Source organism: Lichenostomus cassidix, chromosome 5 (genome assembly GCF_008360975.1).
Source record: "Lichenostomus cassidix isolate B80296 chromosome 5, HeHo_3.0, whole genome shotgun sequence".
NCBI lineage: Eukaryota > Metazoa > Chordata > Aves > Passeriformes > Meliphagidae > Lichenostomus > Lichenostomus cassidix.
Window position 1 is genome coordinate 35,243,274 of NC_139486.1, and position 23,386 is coordinate 35,266,659.

A 23,386-nucleotide genomic window follows, 5' to 3' on the forward strand; every position below is an offset into this window, starting at 1 on the left:
TGAATCAAGTCAGTGCACTTCACGATGGAGGAAAAGGGGTGGATTTGCTTTATTTGTTGGGGTTTTGTTTGTTGGCTTTTCTTTGTTTAATTTACAAGTCTCTTTGTCTGAGACTGGGCCAGTTTTCCTTTCCAGCTCCTCCCTTTTTCTCCCTCGCAAAGGGCAAGTCCAATGTCTGGCCACCCGAGCAGCAAAATGCCAGCCAAGAGCCTGCGCCTGCGGTCGTCAAGCCCCTTGGAGGTCTCGGTGACATATAATCCCAACCTATGGCTCTATGTGCCTGTCACCCCTCCTTGCTGCCTGCTCCTCCCTGGCAGGCCTGGCCGTCTCCATGGTGACCGGTGGGCCCGGCTGGCTGCCGCTGGCCTTGCCACCTGCTATCACCTCACTCTCGAGTGGAAGGAATCGCAGCGCAGCCCCTCCAGTTGCTGCTCACAATGGCTCAGTGGAGGGCAGGCAGGCTCTCGCGAGGAATTACACTGCGATAATTCAGTGAAAACACGGCTTTAGGGAGAAGGCAAAAAAAGAGCAGTGCCTGGACTGTGGCTTTCCTTGATGGACGAGCGGGGAGATGGCTGGCTGGGCATGCACCTCCTTCTGCCCCTGTCATCGCTGGGTGCAGCGAGCAATGGTGGGGCAGAGAGGTAGACTCGGGAACTGCTTTTGTGCCCATGGCTAGACCCTGCCTTTTCAGGAACAATAAAAGAACACAGCTGCTGCTGTGGTGAGGAAGAGGCCATGCACAGCTGAAGTGCACTCAAGGCTCTTGCCCTTTCACAGGTATGTAGCCAGGCAGGGATGTGCACAGCCATTTCTGCAGACTCCTTGCCATGAATTAAGTGCATGGGATTTTCATTGCAGTTTTTCAGGAAGAAGTTTAAATCAAACTGAATGAGAGGAAATGGCCAGTCACTTAGTCTGTTGTTAACACCAGAGATAAGCATGTTGGCTGGCCCTAAACTGGGAAGTGTTGGGGCACTTGATACAGGGCCCTGCAGCAGGCTGCAAGCGAGCTCAGGCTGGAGGCAACACATCTGTGTTGATGTGGTGCTTTTTCAACTGAACACACTTGGAACTTGGGTGTAGCACTGGGAAAGGGCTGGTGTTCTGTTCCCAGAGTCGTGCTAAGCAGCCTGCACAGCCCCATGGCCTCTGCTAGCTCCAGCTTCCCACACTGCACTCCCCCGCATGGGATGGGCATAACCTTTGCTGGCAGCCAGAGAAGCAGGATATGCTGCTGAGAGGTGCTGCAAACCACCCACCCAAAGTATTGCCAGTTCTCTCCAGTAACTGGATTTTATCTCCTTTTTTAAGTTAGCTGGTAGTGTGGGGATAGAAGAAGCTGTTGCTTTTGCACAGCTTTTAGCAACTCTGAAAGGTTTGCCTTTCCTACAGCCCCTGCTCACAGAGAAGCACAGCCAAGGAGCACTACAAGTAGTGCTAGGAGAAGGAGGTACATCTGTAAAAGTCATAGGAAGCCTCTGAATAGGGGGTAAAGGAAGATCATTTGATCATCTCTTTTACAGGAATCAGTGTGGCCCTTAAGTTGAAGAGCTAATGAAAGAGCTGGAGGGCGAGCTAGGTAGATGGAAAGTACAGCTAGGAAAATATGGCATCAGCTGATTGGATTCAGTAGATTTTGTGAATCAGTGTTCCTCCATCTTAAGGCAGCGTTTCATAGAAATTCTGTTTACTCACCTTGTAGAGTGTTCTGCAGGAACACCTAAAGCATTGGCCAAAACCCCACTGTTCACAGTAAATCATTGTAACTTTCTAGGGCTTCATGATGATAAACAGTAGGAGATACAGAATAGGAAGACCGACAAAAGAGTCTGACATCTTAGCATATAGATTTCCTGACTTTGAGGGGTACCTCTCCTGAGACGTGGCCCCAGCCACTGAAACACATCATTCCCACTGGCTAAGGGAATATATCCCACCTCAAGAAGGGATTATAATGCCCAATATACAGCCCCATCTGGCAGTATCCCTCAGTATTCAGGTGAGAATGGCCACTGCCATGAACTGGATCCCTGCAACATCTTGTAGGCTTTGGATCTGGAAATTATTCACTGCATGAGTGTGAGAAGGCAGAGAGCACCTATTTGGTTCAAATTGAGTCAAAGTATTTGCATTGTACTTGGTTCAAATTCTACATGGAGGAGGGGAAAAAAAGGCAGAAAAAGCAGGGAGATAGCAGAAAAAGGAAAAAAATATAAATACATAAATTACACCATTTTATCTCAAGACCTGATGTGCTGTTGAAGCAACACATGCTTTTCAAAAACTAATTAGTCAAATTGGAAATATTTTCCCATAAACTACTGAGAAGCACTCAGTGCTTCTCTTCAATTGCACATCAGTTGCACTGATGTGCAATTGCACATCGACAGTTGCACATTGACAGCAACATTTTAGTCCCTGTCCAGGCAGTATTGAAGAGAAACACCAAACTAACAAAACAATCACCCCATAACTCCAAACAAAAAAAACCAAAAAAAAAAGTCCCCTATGGGTCCCTGTACATAGGAAACAAGTTGGGGATTTTCCACTATGCCATAACTCTAAACAACCGATCTATTTTTAATTCAGCATCGCAAAATACAGACACAGAAGTCTGAGTAATTTAGAGCTGCAAACAGGATTTAAGGGTAATCTTTACACAGTTCACACTCTCGAATCACTACTGTTTCTTTTAGCATTCTGAGTGTTTTTCCTTATGAAAACAAGCTCTGAAAAGAGAAAAAGCCCAAACAGATTAAATTACTATGAAGTCAACTCAAGGTAATGTACATATTTTCACTGAAAAGCACCTGCTGCAGGGTATCTTGTTGCAAGGTGGGCATTGATGCATGCTTGCATTCGGAAGTAGCTCCCACCATGGCCCCAGCAAGGATCAGCACTGAGGCAGGGAAAAAGTAGGCCTGATGTAGCTTTTCAAATTGGTGCTGCTTGTGGAGAGGAACAAACAGCTCGTCTCCAACTGAGGGGCTGACTCTCGTCATTTATTCATGGCCAGCCCCCTGCCTGGATGGAAATAAAAATGTTTCAAAGATGACTGTGTGGGGGAGCTGGAGGACAGCTTGGAGGCACACTGAGGTTAGCACATTAATTTTTTATCTCTGGAGACTGGGTATCCAATTATGCTTAGAGTACACAAACAACTTTGGCTGGTCTCTCCAGTAGAGATTTATCCACATAATAAAATCTGTGATGGAGCTGGGCACAACAGGCTGATGCCATGAAATGATGTAGGCAGGTGGTTTTGCAGGGCAGATGCTTAAACTAGGAGAGGGGCAGGAGAGCACAAGAATGCATCCTCCTTAACTACATGTATTGCACAATGGATCAACCTGCACTCAGCAGCGAGGCCAGCAACAGAACACCAAATGATCTGTCTATTTAGGTCCGTTTAGGACTGTCATTGGCCAAGTGCTTGTGGGCATAAGATCCTGTTCAGTTGCTGTTTCTGCACAGCCGCTTGTAATCAACATTTCACACAGCAAAATGCCACTGAAAATTTCTCCTTTAAATAGGAGGAAGTTTTTCTCCATGTAGACACACTATCCTATTCTCCCAGGAATTAAGGAAGAGCATTTATACTAGTACACTCATTCACAAACACATTTCAATAGATAGAAGTCTAATGTAATTCCTATATCAGAAGTGTCTCAAAATTTGTGAGCACCAGCTGCCCCCAGAGCTGGCCTGTACCCATGGAGAGAGATGAAATAAAACAGCAGGTGTTTTGTGGCAGGCTTGGATGCACCCTGGGCTCACAAATCTCACAGTTTCAGTGCCAACATGTAGAGAAAAAGCCAGCAGAGAAAAAGTCTGAGAATGGTGTGGGATCATTTATTTTTTCAGTGCAGTTGAGGAAAGGGGAAGTTTACTTTTTAAAGGTTTTCTATAATTTCCTTTTCACAGTTCAATACTCAGGTAAAAAAATCAGAGAGTAGGTCAGTAATAAATGTGTGTATAGGCAGAGGCAAGACTAGACACAGGAAGGGCTATTTATTTGTGTCAAAAGACTAGATAAAGCATACAAAGCAAGCCATTAAAGCTCAAACAAAACACAGGCTAGGGTGTTTTCAGAAAGGCAAAGGTCAGAGAAGACTGTTGAACTATCTTTCATGTTGCAATGGGTAATCTATAGGTGAGGAAGAAGGACAGAAGAAGAGAGACATGTAAAGAGATGTAAACAGACAAACTTTCTAAACAGTCAAGATGCGAGATGTGCCAAGGAGGTGAGACTTGGGACTTGGGCCAGTCGCAGCTCTTTGATGCACACCTATAGAGTGGTTCTCAGTTTCAAGTAGGTTCCTCCTATCTACATGTCTTTTCCAATCTCTGGTTAATTTTCTGACCTACTCAAATTGGTCTGTGAATGAGATAGAAGGGACTGAATGTGCAGAAAGGCAAGAGGCTTTCAGCTCTTGATCTGGCACCAGTTAGGGCATCAGTAGTTGAATCCTGCAGAAGGCATGCTCCCTCCTGCATCGCCAGGGCTGCTGTTACTGCAGGTTGTGCAAGGAGTGGAAGCTGCAGAGGGGACACAGGTACAAAGGAAGAAAGTTCATGCTCCAGCTACCTGCCTGAGCTTTACTGACCTGGTGCTCACTTCCCATGGCACGACAAATTCCAAATAGCTGGTTTGAATTTGACTTGCCTTTTCTAAATCAGGCTGTTCATATCTCTGACACACTGCTGGACAAATAACCAGATCCTACTCCACACCATATCGCTGGTCCTCCTGTCCAGTGGGTTGTGGATTAGCTGCTTGGATTAACATCCCCCTCCATTACCTCTCTCCCTCCCTCCCTCCCGCCCTCCCACCTCCCCCACCCACCAAGCCTATGCAGAGAGGACTCTTGAAGCTCAAGACCTATGATACTGCAGACCTGTCAAATCTAATTCATAACACGTGCCTAGCAGTTCTTAGGGGAAAGGAAGGATCTGATGCTCTGGCTCCCCACCATCCCCCTGTACAAAGGGACCATTTAATGACTGCACGTTAGCAATGTGGACAATTAGCATTCACATGGAAGATAAACGGCAACATAAATTAAGTATCGCCAAGTGAAAGAGCAAAGATGCAAGATCTGAGCTCAAGGCTGTAAACAAACAAACAGGCAAAAAGGAACAAACAGCCACTGTGACAGCTAAGCCATTTGGGACAGTTACCTTCCAGCATCTGGGACTTTCCCCAAGGCTGATCTGCACATTTGCACATTTGCATGGCTGTTGCCTATACCTCACTGGCTCCTGGCTGGTTATCCTTTCCACTCAGGAATCTGGGTATCAGAGAGGTTTACCCTAATGGTTCTAAACTTCTGCCTGCTTGTGGATCTAGGCATCAACAACTTCCCTTTGCCACATGCAACCCTTAGAAGCTCTGGGGAAACACAAGCCCAAGCAGCTCCCGTGCTACTCTTTCTCACAGTGTAGAATGCGCTTTTTTTATCATGGGCCAAAGTCAGCTGCTCCGAACCTTACCATAGCTTTTCTAGCTCTTCTTCTTGCTAACTTCTATCATTTCCTAAGCCCCAGAGACAGAAGGGCTGAGATCCCTTGGCACCTATGTCAAGCTGAATCCAGGGCAGGGGACACTACCCTTCTTTGTGTGTGCATCAATTGCAAGGCCATTATCAATATTAATTCAATACAGATTTGCAAGATGCCTCTCATGTATGCAACTATTACTGACTACTGCAGGCACAGGAAAAGAACAAACAAAAAACCAAAGAAAAAACACCAAAAAAAACCCCCCCAAAAACCCCAAAGCTGACGTAAATGCTAAATAAACAAAAGCTACTGGCTGAACACTGAGCACTGACATTCCCCCTGCCTGCCCAAGCAGTCACTCTTAGTGCATTGACAGCCTGAGTTTATCAACAGCTGGAGGAGTCAAAATTACTTTTGCTGTGAATCTATGAAACATGTGAATAACTAAAAGGTAGAGCATAAAAGTGACAGAAACATAGGGCTTGCCAAATGGGATCACACTATACAGTCCTTCAAGCTCAGACAGTGGCTAGTAGCAGATGCTTTGGAGGAAGGAAGCCCCCTCCCATACCTCCCTGGGGACAATTATCAATTATCCTGCTTAGAAAGAAAATGTTTTCCTACTTCCATATTTCTCGCCATTCCTAATGTACTAGAAAGCGTTTTCCTGCATATTTTTTCTGTAAGCATTTTATTGCTTTATTACTTTGAACTAAAATAACACGGATCACAAGCTGATCAGAAAGAACTTTTTGAAAGTGAACAAAGCTATCTACACAAATCTCAAGGTGACAGCACACATCACATAGTATTGCACTCTGGAAAACTGAGAAACTGGATTAGAGACTTGCAAAAATCAGTAATAGAACACAGTCTCCTTGACTTCCTGTTCTGTGCCTAAGAAGCACAGAAAGGACAGTCAAATAGGGTGATGGACCTTATGCTCGCACCAACATATGTGATTCATCACATAAAAATTTGGGCCACTAAGATTTCTTTCGGCCTTGTACCAGTGTGGGGAATGGAGGCACATTCTCCCCTCATGTTCCAGCTCTCCTTGCAAATCAGTATTAAACTATGTTTCCATAGATTTCTCAAACTGTAACTAAGAAGCAGCTTTTGGCAAAGTTGAGGGTAAGCTGTTTGTGCAGTAGGTGAAGGTATAATGGGGAAAAATGCTGTTAGTTTCATACTGAAAAGCTGAGACATTGACAAATATCTCTTATTTAAAGGCAAAACAAAGGCAGCCCTCTGAAACTACTGGATGTGTACTTCCTTGACATCCCTACTAAGAGCCACTGGGAGGCTGCTTGATGATGGGCAGGTTGGGCATCTCTTCTTTTCCCCCCTCTCCTTGCCACCTCCTCCTCACAGGAGCAGTAATGGAAAAGTGACTTGCTGCAGAGATAATGCTGGGTTTGAAATGAATTTCTGACTAGCTGAGCCAGCACTCATGTGAGCTGTGGCTGATTAGCTCCAAGCATCCAGGTCCCAGTCACTCACAACTGAGCCAGGCAATAACACCAGTCTCCACAAGGCAAAGACAGGGTGGAGGCAACACCCCTGAAAAGGATCTCAAAAGCAGAGGGAAAATCCTACTCACGTTTGTGGTTTTCATTTCGGTGCACAGGGGAAGAGCGGGTCTCCTGCTCACGGGCTTCATCACCCTCTTCGCTGGCAAGGTGGGTGTGAGCATAGTGGTAGCTCAGCCCAGGTCTGTTCTTGTAACGCTTGCCACAGACTGGATGGAAAGGAGACATGAGGGAGGGGAAGAGAGAATGGAAACATCAGTGTGATCTACAGCCACAGCAGCATCCTCTCAAATAATGCTCCCTTTTCCCCTGAGAACAGCACCACACACTCCATGCGCCTGCCCAAAACCCTTCCAACCAGCACTGGTGAAAGGTGACAGAGCGCAGCCCCGCAGCTGCAGGTCCCCAAATAAGCTTTCTTCCCACCATGCTGCCAACAGTCCTTCCCACAGGCCTAGGCAAATGCACATTCAGTCCCTGCAGATGACAGAGCCCTAATCCTCTCTGCTAAGATTACTAACAAGACTGCACATAAAATTAAAGGAAATGCCAGTTCCAATGCTGGTGCTGCACAATGCACAACAATGGGAACAAGACTGAGAAGAAAGGACATTTTCTTCATTACTGATCTCCGAAAAAAAGGAAACAGCTGGGATTTTTTTTTAAGACTTTCTTTAAAAGGTTAATAAATAGCTTTATTTGCAGATTCCCAGTCAAGACAAGGAAATGGAAATCATCCACAGTTTCTTGATAACAACATGTCGTAGTGATACTTATTTGCCCAGGTAAACTTCATATTCAGCATCCCAATAAATAATACAATGTGTGACAGACAATTCTGCTTCTGAATTTTCATTTATTTTAGGACTGAGTCAATAGATATTAAGGACAGAATCAAAAAACTCAGGGTGATGAAAGGTCTGCACTTTCACAGAGAGCTTACAGCAAGGGAAGGCAACATCGTAAGATTCATTACATATGAACTGATTTTCTATAAAGTTTTTAATTCATGTTATTGTCTCAAAAAGTTATCACGTTTCATCTTCAAAGCATTCTCTGAATGTCCATTTTCTTTTATACAGCTATTTTGCCCACCAAATACAAGTATTGCCATTTCTGAAGATTAGAAAACGACGACAAAAAAGTTTAGTGCCCTTCCTGCAAGTTTTTACTTCCAGAGACATTTTCATCCACTTTATTACCTTAATTAACCTCAAGGATTTCTCACAGGAATAAATGTCATGTCCAGTAGTCTGTCTTGCATAGCTTGCTTAGAAGGCCAAAGGAAATGGTGCCAGAAGAGAGAACAGAATCCTGGTTTTAGACCCCCCTGGAAAGAATCTCCAAGGGGTAAGTGACCATGCACTCCTAAACACTTCAGTCCACCCTAGTTGTATCCTGCAACATATATTGATACTTACATCCCATTCCCTAGACACCTGAGTCTGGAAATGTCAAAGACACCACAAATAAATTTTTTAAAAATTTTAAAAGAGAAAAAAAAAAAAGCCCTCACCCCATTTATTCATTTACATATAAATAAAATTTCAAATTTTATATCTTTCTGCTACTACTCAGAAAACACCAATTAATGTTTTGGAATTTGTTCCACATTTTGGAACAGATTATAGAAAATTGTAAATCAAAGCCTAGTATGATAACATATTTAATTCCCAATCTCTTCTAGCTGATTTACAAACTCCCTCAGGGAAAATACTTTCCTTTATTAGAAACACATAAAACAAGCGCATGATATGTATGAGTGATCTGGAATATTAGATACTTTTATCCCAGTTTTCTTCATTGTGCAAGGTGAGTATCACAGAGTCATCATAACAAGACAGAAGGTTTTTTGAAATGTAATATGTCCTGTCCCCAGTCACAGATTTTTAAAGTCTTGGAATGGCCTTGATTTAGAAATGAGACCTCCTGCAGAAGGGAGGAGGGAATGTTGAGAGAAATAAGATACTCGTATAGATATGCACGTGCATTCTTTGAAGCATCTGCCTTCATTTCCTATGTAAACCTAACTCCATTGCCAGACATTTTGAAGAACTAGACTGTTGTTGGATGCATGTTCTCCACAAAACATCAGTTCAGTCTCCCTTCTTCTAGTACCATCCTTGTTTTCTTCCAGTGCATTCTGGAGAGGGAAACTACTCCTCTTTCTCCGTGGTCCTGCAGGGCAAAGGACAAGCAGTGGAATAGATGCTGAACAAGAGTCAAAACAACAAGATATCCGCAGTTCTGTATGACTTTTCCCATGTCTTGAATAGTGGAAAAAGTGTAACAATTAAGCAGTCACCAACCCGGAGAGATCTCACGGCTTAAGTTCTTTCAGAATGGTAACCTCCTCTTATTACGTAAATGTTGCAGCATTTCTTAGAATGGAGAAAGTGATTTACATTTCTAGCAGATTGACCATCTGCTAGATGAGCTGCATAGGCTCATCAAGTATCCTACTCTATCCCACTTACTTTCACGTGTTTGAAGAAGAGTGTTAAAAAATTGCTATGAATTACCAATACTGCTTAAAGACTTCTGTCAAATTATTTCCAGAACACTACCAGGTGATCAATGCACAAAAGGAAACTTGTGTTCTCTGCAGCAAGTCCCAAAACTGTGGTGTTTACTCCATTCCTTACAGGATCCTGCAGGAATTTTAGCTATGGAGTTTAGGATAGCATAGGAAATTAGATGGGTCTGCAGACTTGTCCTTCGCCAGCAAAAAAGTATCAGCTCACCAGGAAAATGCAAGTATTGATTTAACTGAGGCAGTAGTAATTCTGCAGCTGAGCCCTTCCCATTGTTAGGACTTCCAGGTGGCCTTCAAGGGTGACAGCAATCTGAGACATGCCTTGTGAGAAATTGATTTGGAGCACTTTATAACCAGAGCTGAGGCAAAGGAGTTTTGTTTACATTGTCCTAGCAGATCCTTTGTAGGACCAAAGATTTACAGTTCCAGCAGCCTTTGTTCTTGGTGTCTAGATTTTTCCATTTTTCAAATTCACGTTCTGTCATGAAAAAAGGCCGAAGCAATGCCATGAATTAAAACTGCAGAGATTTCATGTTCCTCAAATAAATTAGACCTTTGCGGGGGGAAAGGGTCATGGTATTAGTCAGGCAAAAGAACCATTGGCTTCAGTGAGACTGCTAGCATGAAAGCTACATCAGAACTTTATGCTTTCTCCAACAGATTGAATCTTCCTGAATTCACCTTAATCTCTTATTTTCCAGGTAAGGGCACATTTTATTAATCTACCATATCACTGTGCTAAGAAGTAGTTTCTATAAAAGAGTGATCATTAATAAACACTTCGCTCTTATATAACTCTTCCCACTGCAGACTGGCTTTTCAAACATTAATTAATCTTCCTCCACATTACTGAGTGGGAAATACTATTCTCATTTCAGTTCTGAAAATAGAGAACTGCAGAGGGGCTGAGTTGCCCACACAGTGATCTTTTTTCATTTCCAGGACTGGAATCCATGAGTTCTAGAATCCACACCAGTCCTTACACCACATCTTTCTCATTCTCAGAGCTGACAAAAGCATAATGAGAACTGGTTCTCCCAGTCTGAAATGTATGCTGTTGATTCATTTTTAATGCTATGCAGCTCACACATGGCAAGTGGGAGTGTGCCTTCCATAAACTTTGCTGAGTGGCCTTGCCTTTCAGCAGCTTTGACTTTTTTGTCTTCAATTTTCCTTGCTGGGTAGGCTCATCATCCTTGCATGTGGTAGATTTCATCCTGAATCTCAACACTGGGAAGTTGACTTCATCTTCAATTAGGTACCAAGCTCAATGAAAACAGTGGGAGTTTGTAGAACACAACCCACTCCAATTCCTCCTGCATAAAAAGGATATGTTTTTGCTATGACCTGATGTGAATGCTGCCTTAGGAACAAGCTGGGTATGTAAGCAGTAATACAGCAGTGCAGGCCAAATGTCACAAATGGGGAAGAGGGAGATATTTTTTTATGAGACCACCAGACAGTCTCTATCATAAACCTTACTTTCCTTCAAATTTGAAGACTGGTATGAAGATGTTACACAACTGCATTATGGGGAGAAAAACATAATTTGCAGACAGTATAATTGCAAGCATTGAGTGTTTAATAAAAGAGTTCTCTTCTAAGTTCTGGGCTGTAACACCCTGCAATTCTTTGGATAAGCAAATTCTCACTGTTTATGTTTCTCAATTAATATAAAATACTTCCCTTGTTAAAAAGGGGATTTGAAACCTATGACTAAAAAGACTTCCTCATCAAATACCTAATGGCTGTGTTGCAGTCATTTTGAAATAGTTACACATTCGGTCCTTGGCAGCCTGTGAGCTATGTTCCAGCCAGCTCTCCACATACATTTTGCACAATCTGTCACCAGTATGAGACAGAAGAAAACAATCCATGTTTTTAGTGGAAACAGGAAACTGGAGGAGTACATGCTGCTTTTTTTTTTTTCTGTTTTTTGGTCACTGAATTTTGTCCTCCTCATTGTCTTTCTTTGCTTTCCTCCATTGCCTCCTGTTCTTTCTTCTCATCTGGGCTGTGTCAAATACTAAATCTTGAGTTAACTTCTGGCAGGCCATCATTCCTCACAGTTATCTTCCTGTCCTACCATTCACTCCACTCAAAAAACAAAAAAAAATTTAAAACTGTCCTTGTTTTGCACTGGTTTGGTAATATATTCTCCCATGTGAAAGTTGTGTACACACACCAGCACATCTAGAGATCTCAAACACTAACAGTGCATTTTAACATCCACTGATAGAAAGACAATCTGTTTATCCCTCTTTGATCAATACTGTCACACTATACACCTGTAGTATGACAGCAGTTATTTAGTAACCCATTCCAAAAGGAATTTTCTGTAGGCAGAATAGGTAGGTAAATAGTCCTTTTTTCAGTGCTCTCAGAGGACAAGTCACAGAATCTACCTGCTGTATTAAGTTCACAGTAACTTTGAACCCCATTGCAAAACATGCACAGGTCAACAATACACCTGTGCAAATTTCAATAAATGGGTTGCTAGCAGGAGCAAAGGAACAACTATCCTACGTGGGTAGAAAATGTTTAACTACCAGAGTCAACTCTGTTCCCCTCTTACAATGTGCTCTACTCCAGATCAGTGTTATTCAGTATTTAAACAAGTTTTTTTGTGTCCTTACCTCTCTAATCTTGTCTTCTACTAATAATGTAGTCAGTGGATTCCAAGTATAGCAGCTATGGTGGGAGAGTTGTTTGCTGAGTTCATCTGAACAAGCATCTTATTCTAGATCTTATTGCTTATCTACTTAGGGATTCACTAGAAAGAATAATACCAGGAGATGATTTAGGGCTTAAACTGCTAATAGTTTAAAGGGAAGCTGAAGTCATGACAGAGATTTATGAGAAGCAAGTAAAAATGTAATGCTATAATCAAAGCATTTTCAAATCAGCTTGTCATTGTGATATTTAACCAAAGATCTGCCCTAAGCAGCAGAAGTTAGTAGTGCTGGACTCGTTCATAGTATCTGTAAGAATTAAGACAACAGACTGAGTCTCAGAGAACTGGTAAAAATCAAGTCAAATCAGGATTTAACTGGTAGGCAAACTGTCCGGTGAATCAATGAGATATTTGTTAATATGTATGACAGGATCAGGACGACTTCAAGGAGATGACAAAGAAGACAGGTGAAGTTAGCAAGGAAATTACTAGAGCTGTCAGATTTTTTAACAAATACAATAAAATAGTTCCTAAAGAACAGATCTCAAAGAATTGCATTTGGCAAGGCATGCTAGAACAATATAACTTTTAACTGGGATTTCTAGAGAAACTAACAGAGAGAAATTCTCAATACCTATTGAAACTCAGTGAAATCTGTTCACGTTAAATTGCTAAAGCTACATGAAGACTCCAGCCTTTTGTTGCCAGAACCTATAATATGGTTAGTTCAGAAAAGGAATGGGGAAGAAAAAGTTAACCTCAAGATAATGAAAAAGCCGGAGGATGTTTTGAGCTGTAGTGATTTCGATGTAGGGTCAAGCATTTTTATGCTTTAATCAATCATTTCTGAATGATTATTAGTAATTCAGATATGTTCAAAATGTTCACTTAGGCTCCAAGCTTTATATGATCTGCAAGCACAAAAAGCAGAGCACAAGCAGATAGGCAGTTAATTTGATATTCAGGGAAACAGTTAAGTTTTACCTTCAGCTGAAATCAGTGAGAATTAGGAGCCTAAGTTTTTAAACTGTCAGAAGGCATCTTTCTGCTTCTTCAATCACCTGACAGTGTCCCGTCTGAACCCAATGCTTGCCTCTGGTTTTATCACTAATTTGAAGGGTGGAATAGAGAGTTAAAGAATCAAACATGCAGAGAATGGATTGTTGATAAAAATATTGGGATAATAATAAAAATATATCATATGAGATTCATTAATCAAAGAATTCTTTTAAACAGCAATGTAATTAGTAAATACTAGTATGACATCTAGTATAAATAAATAAAACACAGTATAAACAGGATAAAGGAGTATATTGAAGAAATTAAATATGACAGATAACCTGCCTGAGTAGAAACAGGTTGAACAGGGAAGGAACAAGAAGCAAACGGTGGTACTAAATATGAACTCAAATGGTGGACAAGGATGAAAACTCCTTTGCCCCTGAAACAGGACACAGCACTGGAGAGGAGCTCCAGATGCTCATCTTGCACTGAAGAAGGGTTTGCTAAATAACCTGTTAGGTCAGCCATCCCTGTGTCTCTCATGGATACATTAACAGAGCAAGTTGCATAAATCCAATTTCTAAATGTAATTGTAAGTACATGTAAATGTATCAATGACTCATCTTCAGAGGTGCTTCTATCTTCAGAACAGCACATTGAACTTAGTTCTGGCCACTACTACATAAAAAAGACTCTTTGGAGTTTTTCCAAATAAAAGAAACAAGCTTAGTAAAAGAGCTGAAGAAAACACTGCTGAAAGAAGTCCCAGTAACTGTTTACAGACACAGAAGGCATTATTATCCATTGAGAACAGCAGAAGGACTGCTGGTCTTGGACTTCGGCACAGAAAATGTAGGTTAAATAACTCAAGAAATCATAAAATTAAGTTCTTGACAAAAGAATCACCTTCTACAAAACACTATAGGCTCACTGTCTCTGGGTGCATACAATATTGCATTAGTCATAGATCCATCAGAGATCATAGGAAGGTTTCAGTCAATTCTCATTTTGCACAAGGAATGGATCTGAATGTATAGCTCAGTCTCAGAGGGACTACAAAAAGGATATTATACAAATAGAAGTTGCTATACTAAAATAGGAGTTTATATGGAAATAAAACTAAAAGGAGAGGAGGACGTACTGGTAAAAGGAAAAGAAAGAAATAATTTCTTTTAGGCAAGGGAAATCTTCCATAGATAGAGGAACAGAAAACAAAGCTGGAAGTATGTACATAGTCCCATGTCTCCATGGGAACTTGAGAAGGATCAAACCATACAAGTGAGGAGGGGCAGCAAGAAAGTTATTAACTTGCAGAAATTCAGCACAAACTAATTTCTCTGGCTAAAGCAAGTAGACATTTGGAGTCATGGAGCTACAAATGGTGCTACAAATGATTGCAACTTTTAAACTAGAATACAAGTTTCTAGATAGAACTTCAGAGAAGGTTGTTCTTTTTAAAAAGTGGTAAATAATATATAAATAATATAATAAACACTATTAAAATAGTAGAAGGATTTTTAAGAAGACTGCTTGGTAGAAATAATGGTTCCCCAGCTGAATATTTGACAGTGACATCACATCAATTCTTATTTGACATGTAGGTATTCATTCATTCATTAATTCTTTCTTTCTGTCCCTCATTTAAAAACCTCATGCCCAGTTTATCACAAACAGTGGTGGTGGTGTATCTTCCACTTCCTTGACATCAGAGGCTTTGCTTTGGTCTTCAAGCCCTACTCTCCACTAGTCATTGAGGCACATGGTGCATCCCCCAAGCAGGTGCTCAAGCTATATTTGTGACTGCTCTCATGCAGCTGCTAAGCCATTTGGCTGCATTACCATTTCCAGCCTATACCCATCTCACACCAGGCTTCCCCACCACTCCCATTATCAAAACATTTGTCCCAAGGGAGCTCAAGGCACAACACTATCCAGTGCAACTGGTTGAAAATCTGACCAACAAGTTTTCTACTTGGTGACTTGAGGAAACAATGCATTTCATTATTACCTTAGCAATTTTATTGATGCTTTGGTCAAACATTTTATTCTGGACTTCTGACACAGTATATGCTCAGTAAAACCAGCTGAAATATTTCAGAATATTTTATTTCACAAAACAGGCATCCAACAACCTTTTCTTAAAAACACAGGATGACAAAACATTTTGAGCTTTGAAAACCTTTACCACATAGAAATATGTGTATGTTCCCAGTCAGTTTTAGTATTGGGACCAAGTTTAATACTGGTATGTCTGAATGCCTCTTACAGAAAAGACAGGCCCTTTCAGAGATAACATTGCTATTTTCCAGCACAAGTGGCATGGCCAGCTGGGCATCACTCTTGCATCATCTTACTGACACACAGCCCAGTTTTTTCCCATAACCTTTTTATTACTGATGAAATCTGTTGATATATTCTTGTTTCCTGTAAATATGAATGTGTAAATATGATAAAAGAGCAAAGTAGTTCTTCACCACGACTAATTTTTTGTGCCCATACCATTTTATAAGAAAATTAATTCAGTTTAGCTATGTTTATGCTTTCTACACTGTGGTCATATTCAAAATTCAATTATCAGAATACTTGTAGAAAAAGCAGCCTGGAGGAAAATTAAATAATATACAGAAAAAGCAAACTGTTGACCCCATTAAAGTAACTATTTGTACCAATATACCAATTATTTATACCAATATTCAATTATTTATACCAATAATGTGATTGAGTTGACTGATAATGTTCCCAAACAGGAAATACAATCACTGTGTTTCACTTGCATGTGTCAGCGTAAAACAAACCTATCTGCCCAAAACATCTGCACAAATAGTCTTGCAAACCAATTTCTAACTGACCACACTTAGATTGAGTTTTATCTCATATATAATTATATAAAAATATTCAGCAAATAATTTCAAAGAAAAAATCCAAGAAATCCACCCAAGTAGGAAAGAGGCCTTGATAATAAGCCCATTAGTCATAATTAATTCTATGTAATGTTTCTACAGAAAGTTAACAAGGGCAGGATATTACTTCAGGATGTTGACATTACAACTGGGACAATTTTTCCCTTCTGCTCCAAAGTCAGGTAAAGGAGTTCTGCTATCATATAACCTTTTTCTCAGCTATCTGCAATGGAAAAGGAGAAGTCACTGTGCAAAGTCTGGATTCCAGAACTCCTTATGACTCACCTGTAACTAGAAGTTTCCTAAAAGTCAGACAGATGTCAGCCAAATGAAAAAGGCAAGTTTATATTTCTGAAACCAAAGGTGAAATTTGTGCTCCAAAATGTAAGCCAAGGCAAAATTCTGTCAATATAACAGTGTACAAGAGTCTTGACTTCAGGCCAGATTTCTGCTGCCTGATCTTCTATGAGACCTTAGATGTTTAATCTACTCTGTGTAAATCATTACTATACATGTGAGATCTCAGTAAAATCCAAAAGCACTGCAAGATCAGACAATAAAGAGTCATTATGTTCAAAATGACTACCACTCCAAGTATCCTTGGATTTAGAAGGATTTTCCAAAGAAGAGATAAAGAGAAATATGCATATCCCAGCAAAGGAAACCTGTGGATTTCATCAAGATACATCCTGGGCTCTCAGAAAAGTCTTACAGAACACATTTTAGTTCTTCCAACACACTAGGACTGTTATTTAACCACAGTATAAATCTTCTGACTCTTGGCATCTTAAAGGGCTTTTCCTCCTTGATCGTGTTTTTATCATGTGTCATGTCCCATTCATATGCAAGTCTTTCCATTTCTGGTCACTGCCCTTGAAATATTAACTTTGCTGAAGCAAAATACCCAACATATCCATCACTGTACTGTTACCTGGTCTCACCACACAAGAATAAGATTTCATCACATGGAATATAGTTCTTATTCACCATGCATGCTCCTTATTTCTTCATGTTTTTAAAAATCAGCAGAAAATACCCCCATAGATTCACACAGTAAGGGTCATTCTTTTAAGGTCGGCAACGTTGCAAGATAGGCAAATAGTAAAAAAAGGGGGTTCTAGTAGTCCTCAAAACCACCAAATAGTTTTGGATCGCAGAAGTGAAGATCTGCTATTCTCCTACTTCTATTAACTTTTGTTGGGTTATTGTCTTACAGGCTAGAAGGCATCTGGTGGCATAAATTACAATTGCACTTGCACTGAACAGTAAGCCTTAAGATGGCATGCCTCAAAAGCATGTGGGTAAGATACGTGCCCTTCACAGAAATGACACAGTGAAGGAAAAAAGAATATCAAAAGAAGAAGGAAAGCATCAAGGATAGTACTGCAAAAAACCCCAAACCAGTGTGTAACAAATATTGGACTCCTCTCTCATACTAGGACTCTGGTATACTTCTTCAGTGTTGGCACTGGGCTCTTGCATAATTTTTCTGTTCAGACAATGCCTCACTTCACCTGCAGTCCAACTGCAAGATGCCAAACAGCAGGGCCATATTCAAAGGGAACACATATCAAAACAAAGCATTTGAGATGTTATTTGTTTCTTAGAAGGGCTCAACTTTTGCTGATGTCACAGGAATACTTTCTGAGTGAGGGATAAGACCTTCAGAATTTAGCTCAGTAAGATTTTAAAAGGACTGAAGGGAAGAGAATCACCAAATATATCAAGAGATACAACAAGGGTGAAGTACCTTTGTCGGAGATTTTTGAGTTATGCTTTTGTTTGTAACTATCTGAAACAGAGAAAGAAATAGAGGGTGAAACTTACATGGGTGAAAAGAAGACAAAAGGCAGAGAAGCCAGAAAAAGAGAGAGAGAAAGAAAATATAAGAGATGATTTATTAAAGGGCAAAGGAAAGTGGAGCCTTGCCGAAGACTTCATTTTATTTCCTTCATGCAAAACACCAAGAGCAGCAGCAGCAGGTGGCAAACATGCAGGTCAGAGAGCAGCAGAATATTTTGCTGTAATACATGAAGCCCTGAGTGCACTGAGCTGGTAGGACCAGGCTGGAAGCAGAATAAGCTTTCTGGTTGCTACTTACTGTCACAAACATAGGGTTTGTCATGATCATCCTGGGAGGCAGCATCATTCCGTCTCCTGCCACCTCCAGATCCCCGAGCCTGCAAGGACAAGAGGAATGATAGCATTATTCCATCACACCTCAGGTCTCCTTGTGCCCCTCACCCTCCTATGAAAAATGTGCAGTATAAACTAAACAAATCCTCAGCTTCCATACAGGTTTCTCAAAGGGGTCTTGACCTTTCATCTCCTAAGATATGCACTATGTTAATGGACCTTGTAATGCAGTGGAGATCCTCTCCACAGATAGCTCAAACTGTTCACCCATAGCAGTAGGTCACTGCCAGCACATATTCAGTTGAGTATCGTCACACATTCATTTCTGAAGATGTTCAAATACCTTGCTTAACTGAATATGAATGAATGAAAAGATGAACATGTATTAAAGGATAAATACAAACATTAAATGAGCCAGAAAACAGGCCCCAAATAAAAGAGAGGTCAAATTATTTCATTCAATATTTTCAAAGGGGCATTGTTTGTGTTGTTTTGGTTTGTTTTGGTTTGTTTTCTAGCTGAAAAGCAGTATTTTGAAATGGCCTTCTGGGACAAAGATACCATGGCTAATTATAAAATGGAGCTTTGGTCAGTTGGTGGAAAACATAACTCAAAGATTGCAGGTAACATGGCTACCTGCAATAACAGAAATTACCCATAAAGGTCTCTCTGCAGTTCTGTGTTCCTACAATGGACCGAACTGGCAGCTCTAGAAACTGAAAAGCTCTCATTCTCCACGGCACAGACTGCTCTGTCTTGAGCTCCAGGGGTGAGAGTGGAATTCAGCATCAAAGCTACTTGATCCTGACCCTTCTCAGCTGAGATGCCAACAAGCGGACAGCTCACATCTGTCCAATGGTGGAGTTGGGATGGAGAACTGTGAACTGAGCCAAGGCCTTCAATTCTTTCATGTTCCCTAATATAGTCTGTAAATGACAATAATTTTAGACTTGATCTTTGTTTGAGGAAGTTATCACAAATGGATGGCTAAATAGACCTTTATTAATTCTGCTAGCTATTCTGTTCCTGGATAAAAACAACAGAATTGCTTCTGCTGCTCCTCTTATTAAACTGTTGATATTTTTCACTTTAGACAAGGCCACCTGGTTCAAATCCTGCAAACTTTTGTATGTGAAAATAAGAAAGGGACAGAGTTTTGTTACGTAAAGCTGAAGAAGGTGTAGAAATCCTGAGAATATTTGCACCTGGACATAAAGGGGCCATAGAAACTCCATCCCTCTTCCATTAATTTGGAACAGAACTAGCACTATTAGAGCTGTGTTCCTCTTGGATATTTAAAGAGAAGTAACAAGGAACAGTTTTACACCGGCCTGGCAAAGTCTGTCAAAACAGGGATTTATAAAAACTTTACATGTTATTTCCCTGGGATTGCTCAGGTCTAACTCTTAACACAGTCCTGAAGGAAAAGCATGGATTTGCAGCTATCTGGATGGGGTAAATACTATTAGATATGACAAGGATAACTCTGCCTTCTGCAAAGACCTCTGTGCAGTCCAGCACACATGTGCAGAGCAAGATTTGTAAGGGTGAACTGAAAAGCAGTTTCACCCTAGAAATGGCCTCAGCAACAATTGTTTGGTGGAAGCTTCTTTACTGACCATATCACATAAAATCATCTTACTAGTCTGCAGTATTTTCTCTCTGACTGCCAGCTCTGTAAACCCCCTCTGGGCAATGAAATCAATCCTAGGCTAGTTCCTTTCTTCCCTCACTACTGCAAAATGTGCTGCAAGCTGAATTTCAGTCCATGGCAGCTTCTCTACAACCCTCAACTCATCAGGGAATGTTCACAGAGACAAGTGATTGGTCCTTACAAATATTTCTGCTGGTACCTGAATTAGGACCTAATTTCCCTATCCTACCAGCTGCATTGGCTTTTCAGGGATATGAAAAAATGCAAAGTCTTACATGTGTCACTAGTCAGTAGCTCTGACTCTATTCACACACTGGGAACATACCTGTTGAGTAAGAGGGTACTGTTTGTACATAGGTATGTTTCAGAATACAATAGTAATTTAAGCCTTGTTGCTCAGAATTTTGCCAGTCTTAGAGCCAGCTGTTTCCCTTCAAACTGTTCTCTACCGAAATGCAGGGGGCACAGCATCCATGTCATGGCCACATGTCAGATACACTTTTTCATGCAATGAACACAGAAAGGGAGATTTTTCAAGTTAACGACTTTCAATGGGACTTGGGTTCCTAAATGTTTTTGGTGCCTTTGAAATTGTCCCCTGGGATATCCAGCTGATGAGCAGATAGGTGCAGCTGCATACATCTCATATCTCCTAGCAGACTACCCTTCCCAGCTCCTACCACATTGTCCCTGTCCAGCAAAGACACTAAAAATCTCCTTCTGTATATCTACCTCTTAAGCCTTCTGTATCTTTCCTATGCCCCCATGATTTCAGGGCTAGCCTTGAGGGGAAAAGAAACCAAGCAGCTGCCCCAGAGGCACTAAACTGAATGCCCCACACTTGCTGTCTGCACTCCAGGCTGTTGAATTCGGTCATCCATGACTGCCTTCATTCTCCTGACAGGATGCAGGAGACTACAAGCAAAGACTACAAGACTTGATGTGAGAGGCCTGGAAGCCATGGCCCAGCAGCCTTGAAGCAGCCCTAAAGCAGCCAGAGAGAGTAGCCAGAGGGACAGATGGAGAGTCCAGAATTAAAAATAAAATCATGCTGTAGGGAAAGGAAGGGGCATGTGCAATTTGGAAAGTCCAGGGCAGTAATTCCATTGCGTTAATCCTGCATTTATGCTGTCAGTCCTTCTCACTCCTTCTCTGAATCCCCAAAGGTCACACTCCACAGGATCTAGTTTCCAATGCATGTCCTTCCCCTCTTCTGCCCTCTAAAAATACCCTAACCAACTCCTTCACAGAAACAAAGAGCTGCCCAGGTTTCAAGCCCCCTAATTTCAAATCCTTAGCCTCAATTCCCTATACTGGGTCAGGCTCACATTAGAAAAGGGCTGCTTTTAGAAAACTGGCAAAACACTTGTGACCTGATACAACTCTGGCTTACCACTTTTTAACAACTAGATAACCTGGCCCTAATTTTGAAATTCTAATTTCTACCACATTTTGCTTTGGTTATCGATTACATAAAATAAAACTGAAAATTGCTCTATTTGGTACTATTCAGACTTCTCTTTCTTGCACTGAAAGAAGCCAGTGCACTATCAGAGCAGGAGTTAGTTGCAAGAAAATGACAGGTCCTGCTGCTCCTGTACTTAATAAGGGGCCAGTTCTAGGGCAGAAAATAAAACATAAATGTATGCTTCAAAGTGAATGGGACATCTAGTACCCTCCAACTCCCTTCCCTACAGTAACAGAGAAAAGGTTCTGTAACATTTTCTTGAACAGGGAAGCAAAATCTTGCACATAACACTAACTTCAGTATTTTGTTTGTATAGGTCTGGGACATATGAGTACATCAAATTCCCTTCTGAGCAGTATATCTCTTTTAGCTATTTACTCCCTTTCACTCACCCTAACCAGCATGTGCAGTTTACATGAGAGCAACTTATTAGAAAAGAGTTGTTAGCCTGGAATATTAGTCGATCACTACAGTCAAGCTTGTGTGCATGTATTGATTCTATCTCCTGATTTGGTTACTGGTTCATACAAATTTTCTGAAACTTACATTTTTCTGGAAAATTTTTTTCCAGGTGGGGGTCTTTGGCTAAGAAAGAAAGAAAGAAAGAAACTGGTTCAGGTGATTTTGAGAATAAGGAAGGTGAAATATATACTTATCCAATTATTAAAGTGCTTTGATCTTATATTAAAGGACTTAAGCTCCAAAATAAAGAGGAGCAGAAAACTGAAACAACACAACAACAAAAGAAACCAAAAGAGAGGGTCTGATGCATAAGTACATTGCACAAGTATTCAATGTGGTTTCATGTCTCTTATTCAAAAGCTATTATATTCTGCTCATTTGGCCTAAAATGTGGCCCGTCTTGATTGACTTCTATAAACACATCAAAAGGTACTTCTAGAGCTCCTGTGCCCCTGCAGCAACCACTGGAGCCAAAGAGAGATGAAAATGCTCAAAACTTCTGAGAATTCTGTTCACGTTTATTTAGATGCCTAGCTTACGGGCCCACAATCGAAAATGTTGACTCCAAGTTTAAAATGTCGGCCTCATTACTTAACTGGTACCCTGATGAAATGTGAAGACATCTTAGGTAAGAGAAGGGACACAGAGTCCCCTGAGGATAAAATAGTGCCCTTTTTAAGCAAATGGAAGATTTGCCATGGGCTCAAGAGAGCCAGTGTCAGCCACAAAATGCTACCCTGGAGAAAGCTGCAAAACTTATTAATGCAGTTCAAGTTACTTTTATTAATACTTTTTTGGCTGTCATGACTGAATTTGCTGCTTTTCTGAAATTCATAAGTGTTGTTTTAAGGAACATTGTAATAGCATGATGTCATCATAATTATTACAGTTTACATTACAATTGTAAGTACAATACTAAAATAAATTTACCCCAACTTTTTACTCTCAAAATAGTATTTTTTAATGGCAGTTCACAAAAATAAACTGAAAAAATATTAAAACTCTATTACCATATGACTGAAAATTAACTATAGTGTTATCACTATTATATATTCATGGATATAAACTTTGTATATATAATACACATAAGAAATATACACTAGAAAGCAGAGGTTTCCTTCCTTCCTTTCCATTCCAATAAACTCTCCACTCACCCGTCCTCTAGGCCTGTTCTTTCGTTTTGGAATATCTTCCTCCAAATCTTCTTCTTCATTCACTTCATCTGCATTTTCATCATTTTCTAAAACCCTCTGTGGTTAAACAATAAACAGAAATGGTTAGAAGAAAAAGGGAGGACACATACAACCAACTGCTGCTCTTTACCACAGTGACTGTGGGTTATTACAGTTGATATAAAACCAAATCAGATCCCAGGACCCCTACTTCTCTCTACTAAAGCAAAATTTCCTTTCTTTTCCACCCTAAGATCTCCAGGGAATTATTACTAAAAAAATACTACTGCTATCAGTCAGCTATGATAAAAAGGTTCCTACAAAAAAATAGTGGCATCTTTGAGC

The 23,386-nt window shown here is 40.7% G+C and overlaps 1 protein-coding gene across 9 annotated transcripts in view; it reads right to left on the minus strand.

Annotated features, from left to right (window-relative positions):
* DPF3 (double PHD fingers 3) overlaps positions 1–23,386 on the minus strand; it is a 194,102-nt gene that overhangs the window by 47,079 nt on the left and 123,637 nt on the right. For 4 of the 9 annotated variants that reach the window (XR_014852632.1, XM_085062237.1, XM_085062231.1 and 1 more), the window contains 5 exons: positions 23,024–23,119; positions 21,954–21,992; positions 18,251–18,329; positions 17,900–17,941; positions 7,109–7,246 (listed from right to left, as the gene is read on the minus strand). Coding sequence is in view for 6 of the 9 variants with exons in the window: in XM_085062237.1 (XP_084918363.1) it covers positions 7,109–7,246; positions 17,900–17,941; positions 18,251–18,329; positions 21,954–21,992; positions 23,024–23,119 (394 nt within the window). In the remaining 3 variants the exon portion in view is untranslated. The remainder of the gene's footprint in view (positions 1–7,108; positions 7,247–17,899; positions 17,942–18,250; positions 18,330–21,953; positions 21,993–23,023; positions 23,120–23,386) is intronic. The other 5 variants (XR_014852633.1, XM_085062233.1, XR_014852634.1 and 2 more) reach the window with 3 other exon arrangements.